Source organism: Perissodus microlepis, chromosome 7, assembly GCF_051167445.1.
Source record: "Perissodus microlepis isolate ML-2025 ecotype Zambia chromosome 7, ASM5116744v1, whole genome shotgun sequence".
NCBI lineage: Eukaryota > Metazoa > Chordata > Actinopteri > Cichliformes > Cichlidae > Perissodus > Perissodus microlepis.
This window is the reverse complement of record NC_140467.1, coordinates 28,833,735-28,853,995: the sequence shown is the minus strand read 5'-3', so window position 1 is coordinate 28,853,995 and position 20,261 is coordinate 28,833,735. Positions and strand designations below refer to the sequence as shown.

Below are 20,261 nucleotides of genomic sequence, written 5' to 3'. Positions count from 1 at the left end.
TAGTCTCTGTCACCAGCTGCATCTGGAGAGGCCCAGCATCCACCTATTGCTTTTCACTGTCCAAAGCACTGTTTGTTGCTTATCTATTTCTTCCTTTCTCTAAGCTGATGTGGACTTGAAAGAGCAGTTTGTAAGAACTGATCCTGCCACTGAGACAGGTTTCTCAGGTAGGAGGAAAGTAGCTCTGTGCATCTTGACCACGTTTGGCTCCACTCCACAGTGAACTTTATCAAAACTAAATACCGATCCCAGCTCATCAATGAGCACCCCACATGTGTATAAGGATGACCCTGACTCCATTCAAGCCCAGGTTTAAAATGCTGTCAGAATAAGCTAAAGCTCAATTCATTCACTGAGCAGAAAAGTGGGGAGTTGATTAAATATGGAGAGAAATTTGCACCCAAATGTCTGAAACTACACGTAACATCTCCCTCACTCACTCACAATACCTCAAATACGTGTGCACCAATCACCTGGTACACACAGATCATATCACATGCCCACGTGGGGTTCACACAGATCGACAAGTGTAAGCTATGTTCAAGTCCCAGTTAAAACTGGGACTTCTGGGCTTCAACTGTGTACCTGTGTCTATTTGTTTTGTTTTGTTTGTTTATTCTTTTTACTTATGACTTAGGACACTTGTGCTCCCAGCAAGGTTTTTGAAAGATAAAATTATCGGATTCATGAAGCTAAACTTAATCAACTGTTTGTTAATGATCAGTATTTACACGGGTTTGGATTTATGCATTTGTAAAATAGTCTTGTGTGTTCAGATTGATTCTTATTTCTTTGTGGTTTGAAGCATGCACATGTGAGTCCTCAAAAGTTACACACAAATCATTGTACACATCTGTAAATATTATTTTACGCTTGTGGATCATGTTGTATGCATTTCCAACACTTTTGAGGGAAATTTCTCTCTTTTTCGACCTCTTTAAATTTTAGTTGAATACCCCAAATATATACTGTTTATGCTGTGTTTATATTAGACTCTGTAAAGCTGGTATGAAGGTGGAATTCAGTGAATGAATCTCAGGATCATCATCTAAAATTCATGTGAATCTCTGCTACACTTGACGTAACCTACCATGAAACTACAGACACTGTGCACCAGTCACACACTGTTCTTTACTTTGAATCCATCACAGTACAGCAAACTAACCTGTTAACCTGCACTAACCTGCAGAGGATGTTCATATAACCTTTAACACAGTTTACCTCCGTTTGTTTAGCAGCAGGTTTCACAATATAAAAAAGCACAATGTCACATTACAGACCCAATGTGTGATTTAAAATCATGAGGACTTACATGTAAGCTTTAAATGAGCAGTCCTTACCTTTAAATATCACCTGCCTGTGAAATACAGCAGCTGGACCTTTAGCTAGCAGCACAGTTTGTGCGTTTGTTAAGCTGATAGAAACATTGCATTTGAAATTACCTGCCACTTAAAAATATTTTACTCCTTTTATGTTTTTATTGTCTTTATTTTTATCTCATCTTCAGTAGAGCTAGCTAGATGCTGAAGCAACATACAGACACCTGCAGTGTCATGGTCCGGAGTCTGGTGACTCTGTGTTTATGTTTTGTTTTCTTATATTTATATGATTTAGTGGTTTGTCATGGCTTTGTCTTTCGTATTTCTAGTATTCTTAGTTATTCTTTGGTAATTTAGAGATTTTCCAGGCCTTAGGTTTTGTCAGTGTGCCTATACCTTGTGTTCCTTGTGTTACATCTAGAGTCCTGGTTTCTATGTTCGTGTATTTCCTTTGACAGTGCCATGTCCCGCGTCAGTGTATTCTGTTTGCTCCCCCTCTGTCTTATCTCGTTTGATTATGTTTAGCTGTGTTCTCTGCCTGTTTGCCATTTCCTCGTTTCCCTCTGTGTACATTTATTGTGCGTGTTCACCTCTGTTCCTCGTCAGATCGTCTGTTTTCTCCTGGGTGTAATGTGTCTCATCCCCGGTGTTTATGTCTCAGGCTCCACATTCCTGGTGTTCAGGTTTTTGTAACATTTACTACTAATAGTACTACTAATTACTTTCCTCATGTTCTTTTGTTAGTTTATCCCAGTGTAGGTTTTGTTAGTCTAAGTCCCCCTCATGCTCTGCTTTTGTTTCATTTTGTCTTTCACTAAATAAATTCACTCACAGCTACGCTGTCATCAGTGCCTGCACTTTGGTCTGCTTTCTCTTCTCTCCACACGGTTCCCTCGCCAACTGTGACCAAACCAGTTAACCTCTGACTATGGCACACAGTTTTGCCTATTTTGTCTCTGTTCATCGGTCGGTATAACACATAATACATCCTAGATAAGCGGAAGAAAATGGATGGATGGACAACGGGTTTACTTGTAGCACAGAACTATGGAGCCCAGCACAGCACTGTTTAATCCCTTGTGTTTGGAACTTTTTAATGTTTGAATTATGAACAGGCCAGTGTTTTATCAAAGAATCAACCATTCATTGTTTGTTTAAATACATACTAGTTTTACTGTAGTGTTTAATTGCTTGAAGCAAAATATAATAAAATGAGGGGTTACTCAACAATTCTGCACAGTACTATATTTAAACAAACTGATAAACATCAGACTGAAAAAAAGCAAATTATTTTCATGCTGTTAAAGCTAAACAATCACCAATGGTCAGTATTTGATACCAACTGGAGACCAACACTATTGGTTGCCGCTACAGTTCAATATGAAATAGAATAGATCTTTATTGTCACTGTTACAAGAACAACGAAACACAGTTTGGCATCTCTCCGTTGGCAGCATGTAGACTTACATTCAGATTCTTACAACGTAAGTATCTAGAAGGTAAGATAGTCGTTTTTATCTATACAAAAAAGGTATGTAAGATAAAAAGATATGCAATGTAAGCAGGAAGTGAGGGATTAGTGCATTATAAGGTGCTATGTGAACAGTGGTATTGCACATTGAGTAAGGTTTAGAGCTGCTGGGTTGCTACTATAATAAATACAGTTATATAGCTAGAGGTAGGAGTGTTGGTTGCAATATAGTATAATAAATACGATTTATAAATACAGTGTAAATGTCCATGAATGTAAAAAGCACAGTTAGCCTTCAATCAGGGTAGAAGTCGGGCATGTTTTCACAACCACATCACTTCCTTATTTCTTTCCTTTAATTTGGCTTCATTAATTACTTTAATATTTACTCATTAAACAATGTTTTTGTCATTGTACTACATTTGTCTGCAACTATTCTGCATAGTCATTAAATGTCAAGAATGTCTTCATTCTTGACACTCGATGTTGCTTGGACATAATAGCCTGAGATCATTTATCAGCACAGGTTAAAGTGAGATTTGGTAGGTGGAGGAACCTTAAGATCAGGTGTAGCGGTGCAGCGTGGGAACAAGAATCCCCTAGAAATAAGTCATATATAAAAAGTCTGCTGAAAGAGCTTTTTTTATATATCAGTCTGCACCTTTTTAACACCAACAATACACCTTTAATGTTTACCTGCATGAACTCTGAAGTGTCATATTAGAAACAAACGGCATCACTGAGAGCACATTCAGTAGTCCTGTTGTGAGTTCATCAGATTTAATGATTTTGTACTGAAGCATTCATTTTACTGATACATATTCTTTATTGATCTCTGCCACCTGTTCCTCTAATAGTGTTTGACTGCTGTAAGCTGCTCAGCTGATCCACTTTGTTTAGTCAACGTGTGACGCCCCTCCTTTCATGTGAGCGCACTCAGAGCTTGAAGTCGAAACTTTGGTTGGCAAACACAGTTAATAACTGGTTTCCCAAACTATCAGCCGATGTTCAACTAATAGACAGAATTCAGAGAGTGAATCTAATCAGCATCTCCAGCTTAAAGTTAAATTGATGTTTCAGACAGAAAGATGGACAATAGAAAGTGAATAAAAGAAAGTTAAGACAGAAAACATCTGACAAAGAAACACAAACTGTCACCATAATTCAGAAATAATAAAAATAATAAAGCTGTTTAAACATCAAAAATTAAGTGATGATCAGTGTAACCTGCTGTTGTACAACATGTTACTTCCAGTGGATTCTGTGTGACGTAAAACAGCCACTAAGTGTCATTTGTCATGTTAGCATTTCCACGTTCAGTGATCAAGAAATTAAGAAAATAAAATAATGGACGATGAAACAAATGGTCTTGATGGTAAAAGTCCTGATTTTTAAACATTCAGATGAGGATGTGGGATGGGGATCACATCAACATTTCTGCTATAGATCTCCAGAACAGGCTTATAACGTCATCAATACAGACATACAGATAAATCAAATGAGCAGGTAACTGATGTAGAGAAGCAAGCTTGAAAACAGCTGAAAATAATCCCCATCTCAGTCAGTCCTGATTAAAAGACCAAGTGTGTTTAAATCTGTGCAGGCAGCATTTTATCTTGGAGGGCCAGATTGCCACTGAGACAGGAACACATAACAAACAGCTGGAGTATTAATGTGGTCTTTATCTTACAATATAAAATGCTGTGAGGAGTGTTGTTGTGATTTGGTGTTAATTAAATGAAACCTGGGGATCAAGTTCATGAATATGAATGAACTCAGATCATTTCTATTTCTATATTACTCAGAGCTGGATCACAAGTGAAGCAAAGTTCAGGCTCATGAACATTATTTATGAACAAACATGAATATAAAATATTGCAGCTCAGTGTTGGTGAGAAGTTGAATTCCCACTAATTTAATCACACACTTGTCATGTTTTCAGCATTTTGAGTTTTTGGTTCTTGTTTAACTTTATTGTTTTTATGATGACTTTTACTTTTGTGATGATTTTCTGTTTTTAGCTCAGCTAAGTTTCACCGTTTTGTTTTCCTCTGCAGTTCATCCATGTTTACTATTCGTTTTTTATGTTTTGTTGTCTTCTTGTTCCACTTCCTGTTTATGTTAGTAGCTGCTTTTCTTTTTTTCTGTGTGTGGTTTTATCAGAATCAGAATACTTTATTGATCCCTAGGGGAAATTATTTTTCGTTACAGTGCTCCATTATAAACAAACATTAAGACAGACAATACACTAACTAAGAATAGCACAATATATACAGGCATATATATACATAAAAGTCACTTATTAATAAATAGCTGAAAAAGAACATGTGCAAGAAGGGTGTAGCTGTTGCAGTAAACAGTGTGTTAAGTGGATGAGTTGTACAGGTAGATGGCCACAGGCAGGAATGATTTCCTGTGTCGTTCAGTGGTGCTTTTCAGTAATCTCAGTCTTTCACTGAACGAGCTCCTGTGACTGACCAGCATGTCATGGAGTGGGTGGGAGGTGTTATCCAACATTGTCTTTATCTTGGACAACATCCGCCTCTCCGACACCACCTTGAGGGAGTCCAGCTCCATCCCCACAACATTACTGGCCTTACGGATCAGTTTATCAAGTCTGTTGGCATCTGCGACCCTCAGCCTGCTCCCCCAGCATGCAACAGCATAGAGGATCCCACTGGCCACAACAGACTCATAGAAAATCCTGAGCATTTTCTGGCAGATGTTGAAGGACCTCAGTCGCCTCAAAAAATAGAGACGACTCTGGCCCTTCCTGTAAAGTGCTGTGGTGTTTTTAGCCCAGTCCAGTTTATTGTCAATGTGTACTCCAAGGTATTTATAGTCCTCCACAACGTCAACACTGACCCCCTGAATTGAAACAGGGGTCAAGTGTTTCCTGGTCTTCCTGAAGTCCACGATCAATTCCTTGGTCTTTGCCACGTTGAGCTGATGATGATTCTGCTCACACCACGTGACAAAGGAGTCGACCACAGCCCCGTACTCTGTCTCTAACTTCAGCCTGTGTGAGTGTCTGACCTGGCCTCATTATTTTTCTCTGCTGTTAATTATTTGTATCTGTTGTTGAATGTTCTCACCTCCATCTCATCTTCAATCAGTCCTCTGTATATCTCTATAGCTCTCAGCACCTTCCCGTATTCATTGGTGTCTGTTTAATTCACCAGTAGTGTTATCCTGTTTTTCTGCTCTTTAGTTTTTTCCAGTTGAAATTTAGCTCCTGGTGTGTTTTTCTGTATGTTTCTGGACTCCAGTCTTTGTTTCCTTTTGTACTTTGGGTTTGGATGTTTTTCTTTGGCCAAATAAAGATACTTCCCATCAGCTACATTGTTCTCCTACATTTTGATTCTCTTCAAACCCCTCTCCATGCTTCTTTTGTTTTATTGTGATCTACAATAAAAACAGTCCTGTGAGGACAGATGCACACACAAAAATATTAATGATTAAACCGAGTGCAGTGCATTAACTATGCACAGTGCAGTATGTATGCTGATTGCAATGGTAAATGAAATAATTTGATGATAATAAAAATTATAAAAAATATATAACGAAATAATAATACAAAATGCCCTCAATGCAATAATACCCATAATGATAATAATAGCAATAACACTAATAACATAAAATAACAACATAGTAGTCTCATTACAAAGTAAAAGTAGCAATTAATAATAAATAAATAATAACCACAACCTCATATAAATATCATGTAAGTACAATTGTTAAGAGAAAATACCGTAAGTTTTTGTGTGTGCATGTGCGTAGTTATGCAGTTGTCTAGTAGGTATAGTCAGATTTAGAAATATGTAACAACTTCTGTGATTTCCAGGTAAGAAGAATCATTTTCTTGGAGTTAGTTAGAGAGACAAGGAGGGGATTTATGTATTTGTTTGGGAGATTTTCAACTTCAGTGACTGCCCAGCAAACAAAGGGTTGGTAAAGCAGGGACTTACTAATATCCAGAATAGGTTAGCAGGTGTGCAGGTCCATGTGGCATTAAAATAGTTGTCAGTGCTACTCAAGGTGCAATATGCAGTTGGATGTCTCTAAACCCATTTAAATGTATAAAGTATCAAGTCTGTGAATAACTGTGAATGATATTGTGGCAGGTTTTAATCTAGAAGTCAGAGCCGTGAGAGAAGGCCAGATCTTTTCCACATTGCGGTACTGGAATTGCCGTTGTCATTTCCGAGGTACACATTAATATTTATAGTCTGGATACTCGATATGTTCCTTGTATTAGTATTTTTTATGGATTCATTTAATAATCTAGGTCAGTGGTTCTCCAACTATGGTACACGTACCACTGGTGGTATCTGGGCACCCTGTATTGGTACATGGGAAATCTCCAAAATGTTTTTTAAGATTAAATAATATACTGTGGCAAGTTGAGGCATCTTTAGAACAAAGGATCAAAACAGAGGTTTCAAAAGGTCACAAAATCATCAAAGTTGGGATGCTGTTTAATATGTAAATAAGAACAGAACACAAGTATTCATAATTCTCATAAACCTATATTTTATTCATAATATAACATAAAAAAAATGTGAAATGTTTAAACTGAGAAATAAAGGGTAATTTTAAATATGATGCCTACAAAACTGAAATTTAATTGATTTTGTTGTCGTGGTCCTGAGTCTGACAACTCAGTGTTTTGTGTTTCTTAATAATATTTAATGTTCTTGTTTATTATGATTATGTATTCTGTTAAGATTTGCCATTTGTTAGGTTTCTGTTCGGTGCCTGCCCTGGTCCCACTTCTCTGTATTCCGTCTGTCTGTCCATGATGTTATTATGTCCACTCATGAGTCTGTGTCTGTAAAGTTCTGTCTCGCCTGGATTTAATGTAAATATAATATGGCCAATATTATATGTATTGTCAGATTATTATGATATATATTACAGGATATATTACAGCAGTGAGCTTGAACTCTGTGTCAAAGATTCAAGTTGCAGTTATTTATATTTCCTATCACATTAAATCTTCACTCAAAGACAAGTATCTTTGACAGTGTATATATAGATGTATTATACATAAGAGACAAACATTGTTCGTTTAATATGTTGGCATTATTACATTTGGCTCAATGCTTACATACATGTGTAAAAAGCTAATGTACAAGCTGTGATAACTGTTTCTGATAGAATGAAGAGTAGACTGATATATGAAATATTCCTTTATTGGGTGAGAAAATCAGACCATGTCATAACTGCTTTAAGTCACACAGAATAGATATCAGAGCCTTAAACAGGCTGACTTCTGCTAAATGGGTCAAACTGGGCAGAAAGTACACAAACACATAACATCCTTATAAAATATGATGTAACACTATAGATCAACTTACCTCAGAATATATAAAGCATATAAACAATTACAGCAATATGATGCAACAAACACAGCAGTACTACTAATCCAAAATACTCAAAGCTTCATAGAACTGAAACAAACATTTATTTTTAGCTCCATTCTGCTGCTGATACATACTTTAGGTTTCTGAATGTTAAACTTGTTGCTGCCTTTCATAGTGTGTAACTTGAAGGCCCTGAGTACTTTCTCCCACACTGAAAACACTGGAATGATAAAATTATTTGAACATTACCTAATAAGACTGATTCAGGACAGACAGTTAGTTATTTTAAACTTTCCTAGCAGTCCTTCACAAACAGGGAACAGTCTGTCTATTCTCTCCATCTGTCAGCTGCTGCTGGCTCTTCCTCCTCCTCTTCCTCACACACTGCTGAGTTTGTCCTGGTGGATCATCAGGGGTGCAAAGCCTCACAGATGATGTGCAGCAGTGGGTCCCTCAGTCTGTCCTCACTCTGGACACTTGCAGTTGTCACACATGGAAATCAAATGTGTGATAAGCTGCAGGATTCAAACAGTGTAACTTATAAATGAATGTTCATACTTTTATTCCACAATCAGAGAGAAAGAAACAGAGAGAGAGTGCAGGACAGACAGACAGGTGACAGTCTCAGGTGTATACACTGCTACAAAACAGCACAAGAGAAGGAGGATTTAGTGTTTGTGTTATTACGAGTGCTAAACAAGAAGAGTTTCCAGATGGTACAGTGGACACATGTGTGACTCCTGTGATTAAAGCATCTTTCTTTCAGCTTAACGAGTGAACCGTCAGCTCGTTCAAACACACGTTAAAGTCCGTTTGGCTCGACACCACCGAACAGAGGCAGCAATATAACATAGCTAACGTTAACAGTGCAGTGAATCCTGCTTGTGCCGTGATATTCAGGACTGCAAACCGAGCAGCATCACTGACTTTCAGCCTGTTGTGTTTGTGGATATTGTGGTGGCAGATTTCTTTTCTCATGTATCAATCACATATTTAATCATATCACATTAGTTATAGTAATATCACGTTCTCACTTTACTATAGTAAGAGCACTCCTGTCACTAGTTTACATGCATGTGTTATGTTAACACAGTGAGGCAATTGTAATGGGAGACGTTAAACAGATAGTGGGACTCCTTCTGCTTATCAGGGATGTAAATCCTTAGGTGACGGCCAAGCAGAAAACAAGGTCATAATTCTCTCTGTATAGCACCCCCCTTTAATTATCCATAAAATTCTCACATTGTCTTTAAGATTAAGTTCAACTATTGAACAGCGTATATTTTAAAGTAAAGGCTTTAAAATCAAGTTAACGCTCAAGTACAAACATCGCTACTGTCACATAACTTTGCTGACATGTGGCCAACAGTAATGTTTCAATGTTCTTCATTATTAAACATTCGCACATAAATAAGTGACATAATATTCAGTACTTACTTTTGAAAGTTTACTCTTCGGCCGCCTCGCTTCAGCCGTCCGCCGTTTTTTCCCAAAAAAATATCCACACCCACCGCCGCGCTATGAATTGTGGGATATATGGGACCATGAAGTCTACACGGACCCAGACTTCAAATTTGGGGAAATGAACTGCGCATTTGTTGACCGCATTTGGAGTACACTTCGAATTAGGACACCCTTCGTCGCATCGCTGCGATGTAATCCGTCTACAAATGTGCACTACGAAGCGTGCGGTCGCTGGATTGGGACTAGTGATGGTAAATTTGATTCTTTTTACTGAATCGAGTTTGAATGAGTCACTCACCAAAGTGAATTGGGTTTTTTGAGTCATTTGAGTCCCTGAGTCAGTTGCCCAGAGAGTGCAAAAAATGTAGATTTTCACTCAAACTTAATTTGTTTCTCTTTTCATGTAAATCCTACTGCTAAGATGAGTGATTGAAAAAGAAAAACAACTATTTTTATAGAGCAAAAAAGAGCAAAAAAAGATTTCTAAAGGGAATATTTATTTTATTTTATTAGTATTTTCCTCAAATGTGTCAAATATATATTTTCTCATCTCAATGTCCACTGAGCTGTGGGCGGTAATGTGCCTTAACATTGGTTGCCAACCAAGAAGAAGAAGAAGCTGTGAGCCAGGATGAGAGAGGGTGAGTGAGTCCTGAGTGATTCGTTCATGTTACTATTCACCACAGGAAAGGAGGGGGTGAGTGAGTAGCTGTGTCCCAAAACATAGGCTGCATCCTCCGGAGGCCGCATTTGAAGGCCGATTACGTCACAGCCAGGCAACGAAGGCTGTCCCAATTCGTCGACTCCTTCAAATGCGGCCGACAAATGCGTCCTTCATTTCCCCGAATTTGAAGGATGGGTCGGGTGTGTCCTTCGTGGCCCACCATATCCCAGAATTCATAGCGCGACCCAGCCAATTCCAGTTTCCAACAATGGCGGCCGCTAGTAAGTTTTAATATTACTCTAATTAATCTTTCTGGGTCAAACTTTCAACATATTTTCAGGCAAGAAAGTAGCTGTTGAAACTTTAAATATCTGCTCGGTTTATCGAGACATCGCATATTTTCAAAAGTGCTTCGACGTTTTCGGAAACGTCTGTTACCCTCCCGCTCGATAGGTAGCCGGGGGTTTCCATGGTCACTCGACCCGGCGAGAGCAGCGGACTCCTGGCTTCATCGTTTTCAGACCCCTGCAGGTTAAACATGATATATAAGTCACTCGGATAACTTAAAAATGTAAATGTTTGGCTTTTTTCAGTGTTTGTTTTGTTCCAGAGTAAATAAGTTTGCCTGAGATCAGAAGTTGTTAGCTTAGATAAGATTAAATAAAGCTTTATTAATCCATCGGGTGGGTTCCTCCGGGGTTTTCACACAGCTGAATAAACCTCAAAAAGAAAACTGATTAAACAGAAGTGTGAGACGGTCCTGTTATATTTTAGATAGCAAGGGGCAGACGGCTGACTTCTCGGTCTTCGAAGGACCCGGCCCACGTAGACTACAAAGGCCCGGTCCTCCGAAGGATGCAGCCGACATTTTGGGACACAGCTAGTGAGTGATTTGTTCATGCTATGATTCAGCACAGGAAGGGAAGGGGTGAGTAACTCAAATGTGCTGTTAGCATGTTAGCAGAGCGATGCTACTGTGATCCGAGGAGCTATTGTCTTTATGTGAGCTTCTACTCAGGGTTTTTTCTTCCAGTTCAGTGCAGAAATGTTTCTGTTAAGAAACTGGCTGTTGTTTTTTTTCCCAGAATTTTAATCACAAGTGAGATACATTTCTACTAATGAAATTAGTTTGCTAACAGCAACACGAGTCAGTAAAGTGTTTCTCGAGTATTGAACGATTCGTTCATGATTCGCACATCACTAATTGGGACACAGCTCTAGTCTGCGTCTGCCCCTGCTCATTGTCGCGTCGTCCCTCATACTTCACTGTGTGTTCTATTTGCCAACTTGCCTGCCTGTTAGTTTTTCTTTCCCAGTTTGGCTAGTGTTCTGTTCTGTCTGCTACCCCTCAATAAAGCTGGATGTTTTGAATCCACTTTGCTTACATGAGTCCAGCTCTTGGGTCCGCCATTCCTGCCTACCTTCACACAGCCATGACATTTTTTTCCCCATTACATCTTCCTTGCATCCATCCAGCCATTTCTTCTTATTTAATTAAGGTTTGTCAGGAGATGAAATTAAACTGTAATTTTTCTTAATGTGTTAATGTTTGACATTTTTGGTTATAATTCTAAGCTGCTTTATTATTTCTGTTGTCTGGGAACAGTTTGTTCATGTTTTACAGTAAAAACATACCATCTGTATGACAATGCTTTATGAATAAAGTTAAACAACCAAAAAAACAAGTTAAGTAACCTCTTCCTGAAACCAGTGAGGGCGGGTGTGTCTTAATAAGGAAGTTTGAGTCACTGCCATTTTGAAGCGTGAGTCATCAGAAGGACACAGCACTGCAGGTCAAAGGAGGACTCTAACCCTCAGATAAACTCTGCACTGAGTGGGAAAGTGAAGGTGAAACTTTAAAAAGTTTTAACTTTAAATTATTTTTCATGAAGTTTTTTTCAGAGACTGAAGATTCTTTCAGGTCAGGTTGCTTCATCCTTTCTCATTCTTTCTGTTTCCGTGTGTAAGCACATGTGCTGCTATTTGTCTACATGGCAGTGTAGAGTTCATGCACATACCTACATGCGCACACACGTTTGAATTATTTGTTTATATGGCTGGTTCAGTCTGTTCTCATTTCTATGTCATCGTTTAGTGCTGTTTTATTAAAGCAGCTGGTGTGGCTCATTTATGCATAGGTTTCTTTTAGTATTTGAGCCTTGTACACCAGATTATGGCATCATTGTGAGTGATCAGTAATTCTCAGTTCTAAATCTGGTAACAGGCCGTTGTGTTGTGAACTTTAATTACTTAACTTAGATTTTATTGCCCAAATGTAACCAGTGGAAACGCACATAGAAAAGTCTGAGTGGGATGAAAACCATGTTTTCCAGGCAGGTAACACTGAAAATGATCCCACTTCCATCCAATCAGTCTGCTAATGCAAGTGTAGTTGGCCAGGTTACTCTCCCCGCTCTGTTACTACTATGCCTTCTCCAGGTCATGATATCTCACAGCTACAACAGCAGCAGCTACAGGTAGGCTGCATGTCTGTCGTCATCTGGTTCTGTTGGCTTAAACGATAAGAGATTTAGAAAGTTACCCGGTAGCTGGCAACACTGTTTATAGTGTAACCAGCTACTCATTTCCAGCAGACACAGAGTAAGTTGTGATCCTTCTATCAGCAGTTTTGAAACAGAGTCCTGTCCTGTGTTTGTGGTGAGTGGATATGTTATTCTTATTGAATGCTAATTGTTAAATCTACGCTAATGCAATTGTTTTATCTTGGTAAATGGACTGATTCTTATATAGCACTTTTCTTCTCTCCCAGTAGGGCTGTTCGATATAACAATATATATCGGATGACGATATAAAAACATCTATCGTTTCATTTTACACTATCGTTTGTTTCATGGTGTCGCAAAATAAACTGTTTACGGCAATATTTGTTCATTGTTTTGATGGTCACTGTAGTGGCTATATTAATTTCTTAAAGTTCTCTCTTTCTCTTATATTTAATATAACCACACTACTGACGGACAAGCGCCTGTTTTTATGCGTTGTCGTTAGAAACAGTGACGGTAACACCTTCGCGTGTCCGCTTGTTTATGTTCCACATAAACCTTTCACAATAAAGCTCAAGATCCTTGTGGTATCGCAAGAAATTAGTTGGTTATATAAATATATGAGTATGCATAATAGTTATTATTCATAGATACCTACATCCTAAGTTCCTGTTATTCATCTGAAAGAAACAGAATGAGTGTGTCGTTACAATGGTAATGCCAGGAGAGGCAGTAGTGGTTCTGTGTTACATTAATGTTGTAAGGAAGTGGAAGAAGAGTGTGTCCTGTAGGAGGCAGTAAAAAAACGGATACTGATGTTCTGTACATGCACTGAAAAGAAGGTTCAGTAAACCAGTTGCAACGATACTCCATTGTAAGTCTCAGTTATTTTATTTTTATTTTTTGAAGATGCAACAATCCTGTTGAGACTTTTCAAAATAAACTGAATCACGTGAAAGAGCAGATTATTTGCGCGTGAGAAGTAAAAGAAGAGCTGCCAGGTGCTAAAAAATAAACCTTAGACTCAAACGTTAGAACAGGCTTTTCCCCGCAGCACGCCGTGTAATAAATACAAAGAAAACGGCGGCTGTTACAACTTATGTCTAAAAATGTATAGTTTCATACATTGGTTAAAACACTCGACTCCGGGTAAAGGACGTGCAGCTGGAAACACTTCACGCAAGTCGAGCTGCCCGAGATTGACAGAAAATTTTAAATTTTTGTGATTTATATCGTTATCGGGATGATAGAATTCTTATATCGGGATATGAGATTTTGGTCATATCGCACAGCCCTATCTCCCAGAGTACTCAGAGCGCTCTATACAACATACCACAATCACCCATTCACAGAAGCACTGTCCTCTATGCTTTTAAATGTTTCTAACTATCATTCACACACATTAATACTCCAATGGATGCATCAGAGAGCAAGATGGGTTTAATATCTTGCCCAAGGATATTTGCAGACTGGGGGAGCAAGGGATCGAACCACCAACCGATCAGTAGTAGACCTGCTCTACCTCCTGAGCTACAGCCACCCCTTATCTTTAGAACTTTGTTCTTGTCTCCATCAGCGGCTGGTGTTTGACACCCTCCAGCATTTCGACTATATGTAGTTTAACCCTTGTAATGTCCTCGGGATTCCTATACACCTGTTTGCCATATGTGACCAAGTGGTCGGCGGGGTTCTAAAAGAAATAATAAAATGACGCCACCTAGGGGAATTCCATCCCCAGGAAATATATGTTTAAGAAAAATAGATAAAAAGAATAAAAAGAGGCTGCACAGATTCAAGGATGCACACTGAGGCAGGTTGGCTCCAATATTAAAACAGATTTATTTATAGTAAAAGAAATAAAGAATAAAATATTAGGAAAACAAAATGTAGCGTCTTTGTTGACAGTGTCCTAAAAGTACAATAAAACAATGATGGAACTTGGACTTACCAGCAGCCGTGGACCCAAAAGAAGATCACACAAAAAGAAAATCACTGCAGCCCACCCGGTGCTGTACAAAAGAAAGTGTGAAAACGACCCACCACCTGAGGTCCCAGGGCCACTGGCACGTCCTCCGTTCACTGAAATAAAACACAGAAAAATACGTTAAAGGAATAAAAGGACACTGAGGGTCTGGCTCGCTACAGATCATAAAAAAACTAAAACACACGTTAATAACTTTAATAAAAGAAATCGCACATGCACACACACACACCACACTGGAAGCCTTATACCCCACGGGTCAAACTACCACTCGTGCTGGTAGTAGTTGTCCAAGCCTCAATCGCAAGCTGGTCTGGCTCCCCACAGGCTGAGACCAGCAACGGAGGCAATTTAAAATTTCCGGCACGACACTCGGGCAGAGGATCGCTTCAGCCCGCTCATGGGGCCGAAGACCTCGACTAGCATAAGCCACTGGCCTAACTACACCTTCTACGTCTTGGGAGAGAACTGCACCCAAACCACTATGGCTGGTGTCAATCTCCAAGATAAATGGGCGTGCGAAGTCAGCATACGCCAGCACAGGGGTAGACACAAGCTTTGCTTTCAGGGCCTCAAAGCTCTCCTCACACTGAGGGGTCCAAATAGCACTCAAACTCTGTCCCGAGCCCTTCTTTGTCTTAGTGCCAGCCAATTTAGCCACCACTTGATGCAGGGGAGCCGCCAACGTGGCAAACCCCTCCACAAAGTGCCGGTAATAGCTGGCGAAACCCAAAAAGGATCTCAACTCTGACACGGAGCGAGGACACTGCCATTTGGCTACTGCATCGACCTTGGCTGGATTGGTGGAGACACCCTCGCAAGAGATTACATGGCCCAAGTAGTTAACCTTCTGCTGGAAAAAGGCACACTTTTCTATCTTAGCCTTGAGCGCCTCTTGCTGCAGCCTTGCCATCACCATCTCTAGCCGTTGCAGGTGCTGAGAGACAGACAAGGAGAACACAATGATGTCGTCTAGGTACAGCAGTAGCGACTGGCACTGCTGATCCCCGAACATCCTCTGCATTAGGCGCTGGAAGGTACCAGGAGCATTGCACAGCCCGAACGGCATACGATTCCACTCGAACAGGCCAAACGGCGTGCAAAATCGGTCTTGGGCTTATCCTGCTCAGAAACTGGCACCTGGTTGTACCCGCTGGCCAGGTCGATGGTAGAAAACCAGCGTGCGCCAGCAAGGGCATCCAGACTTTCCTCGATGCGAGGTAAAGGGAAGGAGTCCTTCCTCGTTTTGCTATTCAGCAAACGGTAGTCAACGCACAGACGTAGACTTCCATCCTTCTTGCGGACCAACACAATGGGAGAGGCATAAGGACTGCTACTCTACCTGGGCCTCCAATAGCTGATTGATATGGGCCCTGACAGCCTCATAATCAGAAGAAGGAATTCGCCTGTACCTCTGCCGGACGGGTGCGTCATCAAGCAGAGGTATGTCGTGCGAAATGAGGTTTGTGCAGCCCAAGTCTCCCTCATGAGTGGAGAAAACAGAGCGGTACTTCTGCAAAAGTAACCGTACCTCATGTTGCTCTGACTCAGCGAGAGCTGACAGGTCAATTGCATCCACCATGTCTTGAGCAGGGCTGCTGGTTGTATGGGAGGAAACTGTGACGGGAAAAGAGTGTTCCTCGCTAACACCAGCAGGGAGGCTAACAACCATAGCTTGGCTTATCACTCCCAAACGGGTCCGCGGGTGGAGAACAGCTTCAGCTGTCCCCACATTGGTGACTGGGATGTAGGCAACGCCCTTATCCACCTGGACCAAACATGGAGAGGCCAGCAACCCAACTGGCAACCCGGACTCAGAAGGCTCAAAAAGCACAGCCTGACCTGACAACTGCTGAGAACAGGTGGTAGCCACCAGCTGCATGACGCCACCAGGTATCCGCACGGCCCGCGGGCCCTGTACCTTGACGGTACCGACAGGGTCCTCCAAGGCTTGGGCTGCAGACTGGTGACACTGATGTAAGGCCTCCAAAACTGGTCTCGGTGCCTGTGACACAGAAGGAGAATTAAACAAGGAGCCTCCGAAAGCCCCAAACAGCTCTTGATAACAGCGGCGAATTACATTCATTCCTAAAATACCAGGGACAGAGGGCGTGGCACCAGGAGGGTCCTTCACTATAAGGACATACACCAGGGTCATTTTTGACAACACAAGGGTTAAGAATGTATAACCTGCAGAGGCCACCATTGTTGCTGTATGTCCTCTGGGAAGAGCTGCTGTCTACCCTGCATGGTTTTCCATGCAGTGTTTTGCTTAGTGTTTCACTTCTGCTGGATTGCCTAATACTGAACTGTTTGTTTGTAAAGTTGCCTGGCTTCAGCAGCTTAGTATGGGACCTTTGCCTGGAGTTGTCCTGGGGACCGGGTAGGTTTTGCTTTCGGTTTTCATTTCATTGTGTTCAGCTATTCCCTTCATGGAGCAGTTGTTGAGCCAGACATAATTGTGGATCTAACTGCGGCTACCCGGCTCAGTTGGCAGCCTGATTATGTTAAAAAGCTGCAACTGGAAAGTTGGAGCAGTGACATCTTTCACATACAATGGTGATGAAGGAGCCCTCTAATGAACAACATTAGCCATTTATTGTAATTTATCCTGAACTGCCTCATGCCTTTTGACACCAACATCATGTCACAGATTTCTCATTAAAACACTTCTGGTGGTGCATTTCCTTGTTAGCCCCATAAAACTGGTGAAAGCCTTACTGGTTAACCTACAGTCTCACTGTAAAATAATGCATCTCTGTTTGTGTCCACAGAGTCTCCATGACCACAGTTTGATTTACAATCCAAAGCAAAAGTTTAGAGGGCAAGTTGGTCATCTGACGAAAATGGCTTCTGGACCAAAAAGAAGACACAGCAAACAGCTGCCTCCTAATCTGTCTGAATTAATGGACAAACTTACTGAAGAAGCAGCTTTATTCATCCAGCAGTTTAGCAGCAGTGAACCAAGGATGAGAGAAATTGTAGAAGAGTTTCTGAGGATTTCAAATAAAATAAAAGACATGCAGTGGAAAATGGACACAGTGAGAAACGTGGGAGCTGTTACTGGAGGAGCAGCAGTAGCAGCAGCTGTAGTCATTGGAGCCTCAATCGTTGCAGCTCCGTTCACTGGTGGGATGAGTTTACCATTTGGAGCTGCTGCTGTAGGCAAAGTTTTTGCTGCTGGTGGAGTTGCTGTTGTTGCAGCCAATATAAGAAAAATGATGTCAGAGAGTGGAAGTGCAAAGAAAGTAGAAGAACTGGGGAAAGAATTCATGGTGATTGTGGAACCAATGAAGAAGAACCTGGAAGAAATAAAGATGACGTGTGAAAAGTTGGAGGAAAAATCAGCAGAAGCTCAGGCTGAAAACTCTCTGACTGATGTGGAGGAGCTTCAGAGGTTTCTTAGACGAGTGTCTGAACTTAAAGAGAAAAGTGCAGGAGTTTTGACTGAATCTGTATCAGTGCTGTATGCAATCAATCAGCTACTGATTCTCATTGTCAGCATCTTCAGGGTGACTGCAACCCCTGAAAACGATAAAAGGTTAGAAGAGGCCATTATCCAGTCAGCCGATCAGAGTCAAAAGGTTGTTAATGAGTTAAATGAGATGAGAAATGAACTCGGTGAGTTCACAGAAAAGACGGGAGAATAGAAACCACCCTGTGAACCAGTTCAGACTAACAAATAAAATTTTAAGAATAAAGGATCATCAGACTGTGATCTGGACTGTATGAAGGACTCATGTAGTTTGAGCCTGAGCTTCCTCATGACCTCCGTTAGCAGACTGGATGTTGTTGTATAGCCATGTAAAGCTGATCCACAGCAGCCTGACGTCACACAAGGTCACAGAGAGGTCGTATGAAGAGGGTCCACAGCCTCTCCACGGATTTGACTGTTTTCACTCCACATTTAACCTGAATTAAGAGATTCTCACTGATTTTCTTTTGTTCTCACTGGAAAAGCTGTGTTCTTGTGTCATCACTAATTAAAAGCCTTCAGAGACAAACACATGAGACATGACAAACCATGTTTTTTTTTCTGTTCAGTTCAACCACAGACTTAACAAAATAAAACAAAACAAACTGTCAGCCAAATTCTGTACTTTATATTTTTAATGTTTTTTCTACTTACTGTTTTTAATTTAGAGGTAGAATCATGTTTTATTCATGCATTACTTTCAGTTTTAAAAACTATCATGTTCAGCTCAATGCAAAAGGGAACATGAAAAGGAGTTCTCTTGTTCTTGACTTTCATTATCAAAGGATGTGCTTCGATTGGAAAATGTGTGTTTCTTTTAAATGCATGTATTACAGAGAACATTTGGGATCATCAGGTGACTGGACTACCTGCAATTCATCACCAGTTTAACCATGTGAAAATGACTTTAATTACTTCACTGATTAATATCAAAGGCATACATGTAAAATAATGAAAAAAAAAACCCATTTTATTTTATGTAAATTTTTATGGTAACTTGTTTTGGTTTTTGCTCATTTTTGGTTCAGTTTATTAGGTAGTCTGCCAGGATAAACAGTCTCTTTGCATGATATTTTGGATTGTATTGTACTGTATTTGTCAGGCTCAGGAGAGACTCGGAGGCAGACCGTCACTTAAGTTCACAATTTATTTACACACAGACACCAGGTGCAGATATATACAGGTGAGGGGGCACAGGAAGAGGGTCTCCGGGGAACACAGGCACGGGAAGGGGACGGGCTATGTACACAATCCTTCACTGAAGCTCAGGTAGCTCGGACTTCGGCTTTTAGCTCACCAAACGGCGGTCCTCAGGCTGGCGAGAAATCTGGCACAGGGAGGAAGAACAGGTAAGTTGCGGCATGAAAGAAACTCGGGAAAAAGCTCAGATGTGCAATGACACTGACGAGTGTTACACAATAATCCAGCGAAGAAGCACTCTCAGCAGCCGCCTTAAGAAGTGAATGAGATGAGACGATTGTTTGCAGGTGTCCGAGCCAGGGGCTGGAGCCGTCATGACTCCGCCCCAGTAGAGCGCAGTGCGCGGGAGGGGAGAGAGAGACGCAGCACAACAAAAACACTTGTAGCCAAACTGAGTCAGCCGAGAAGGCACAGGGTCATGACAGTACCCCCCCCCCCTCAACGGGAGCCCCTCGGCGACCCACCCGGCTTACCCGGATGCCGCTGGTGAAACTCGCGGAGCAGACCAGGAGCCAGAACCGCCGACCGGGGCACCCAGGAACGTTCCTCTGGCCCGTAGCCCTCCCAGTCCACCAGGTACTGAACGCCCCTCCCCCGCCGCCGAGAGTCCATAATGCGGGTGATGCCAAACACTTCCTGCCCATCCACGAGCCGGGCGGGCGGAGGGGGCCCGGAAGGAGGGCACAACGGGCTGGAGAGCACGGGTTTGACCTGGGAGACATGGAAAACATTATGGATACGCATGTTGCGAGGCAGCTTCAGACGGACAGACACCGGATTGACCAGGGCCTCGATCTCGAACGGACCGATGAACGCC

The 20,261-nt window shown here is 41.1% G+C and overlaps 1 protein-coding gene across 1 annotated transcript; it reads left to right on the top strand.

The window, feature by feature from the left end:
- Positions 1–12,053: 12,053 nt before the first annotated feature.
- LOC146383316 (uncharacterized) lies at positions 12,054–19,755 on the top strand. Its single transcript, XM_084934514.1, has 2 exons — positions 12,054–12,132; positions 17,544–19,755. Exon 2 carries the CDS (start codon positions 17,616–17,618, stop codon positions 18,417–18,419), a length of 804 nt encoding a protein of 267 aa, XP_084790640.1. The 5' UTR covers positions 12,054–12,132; positions 17,544–17,615; the 3' UTR covers positions 18,420–19,755.
- Positions 19,756–20,261: the final 506 nt, after the last annotated feature.

Coding starts and splice junctions, on each gene's coding strand:
- LOC146383316 (XM_084934514.1), top strand. CDS start 17,616: ATGGCTTCTGGACCAAAAAGAAGACACAGCAAACAGCTGCCTCCTAAT.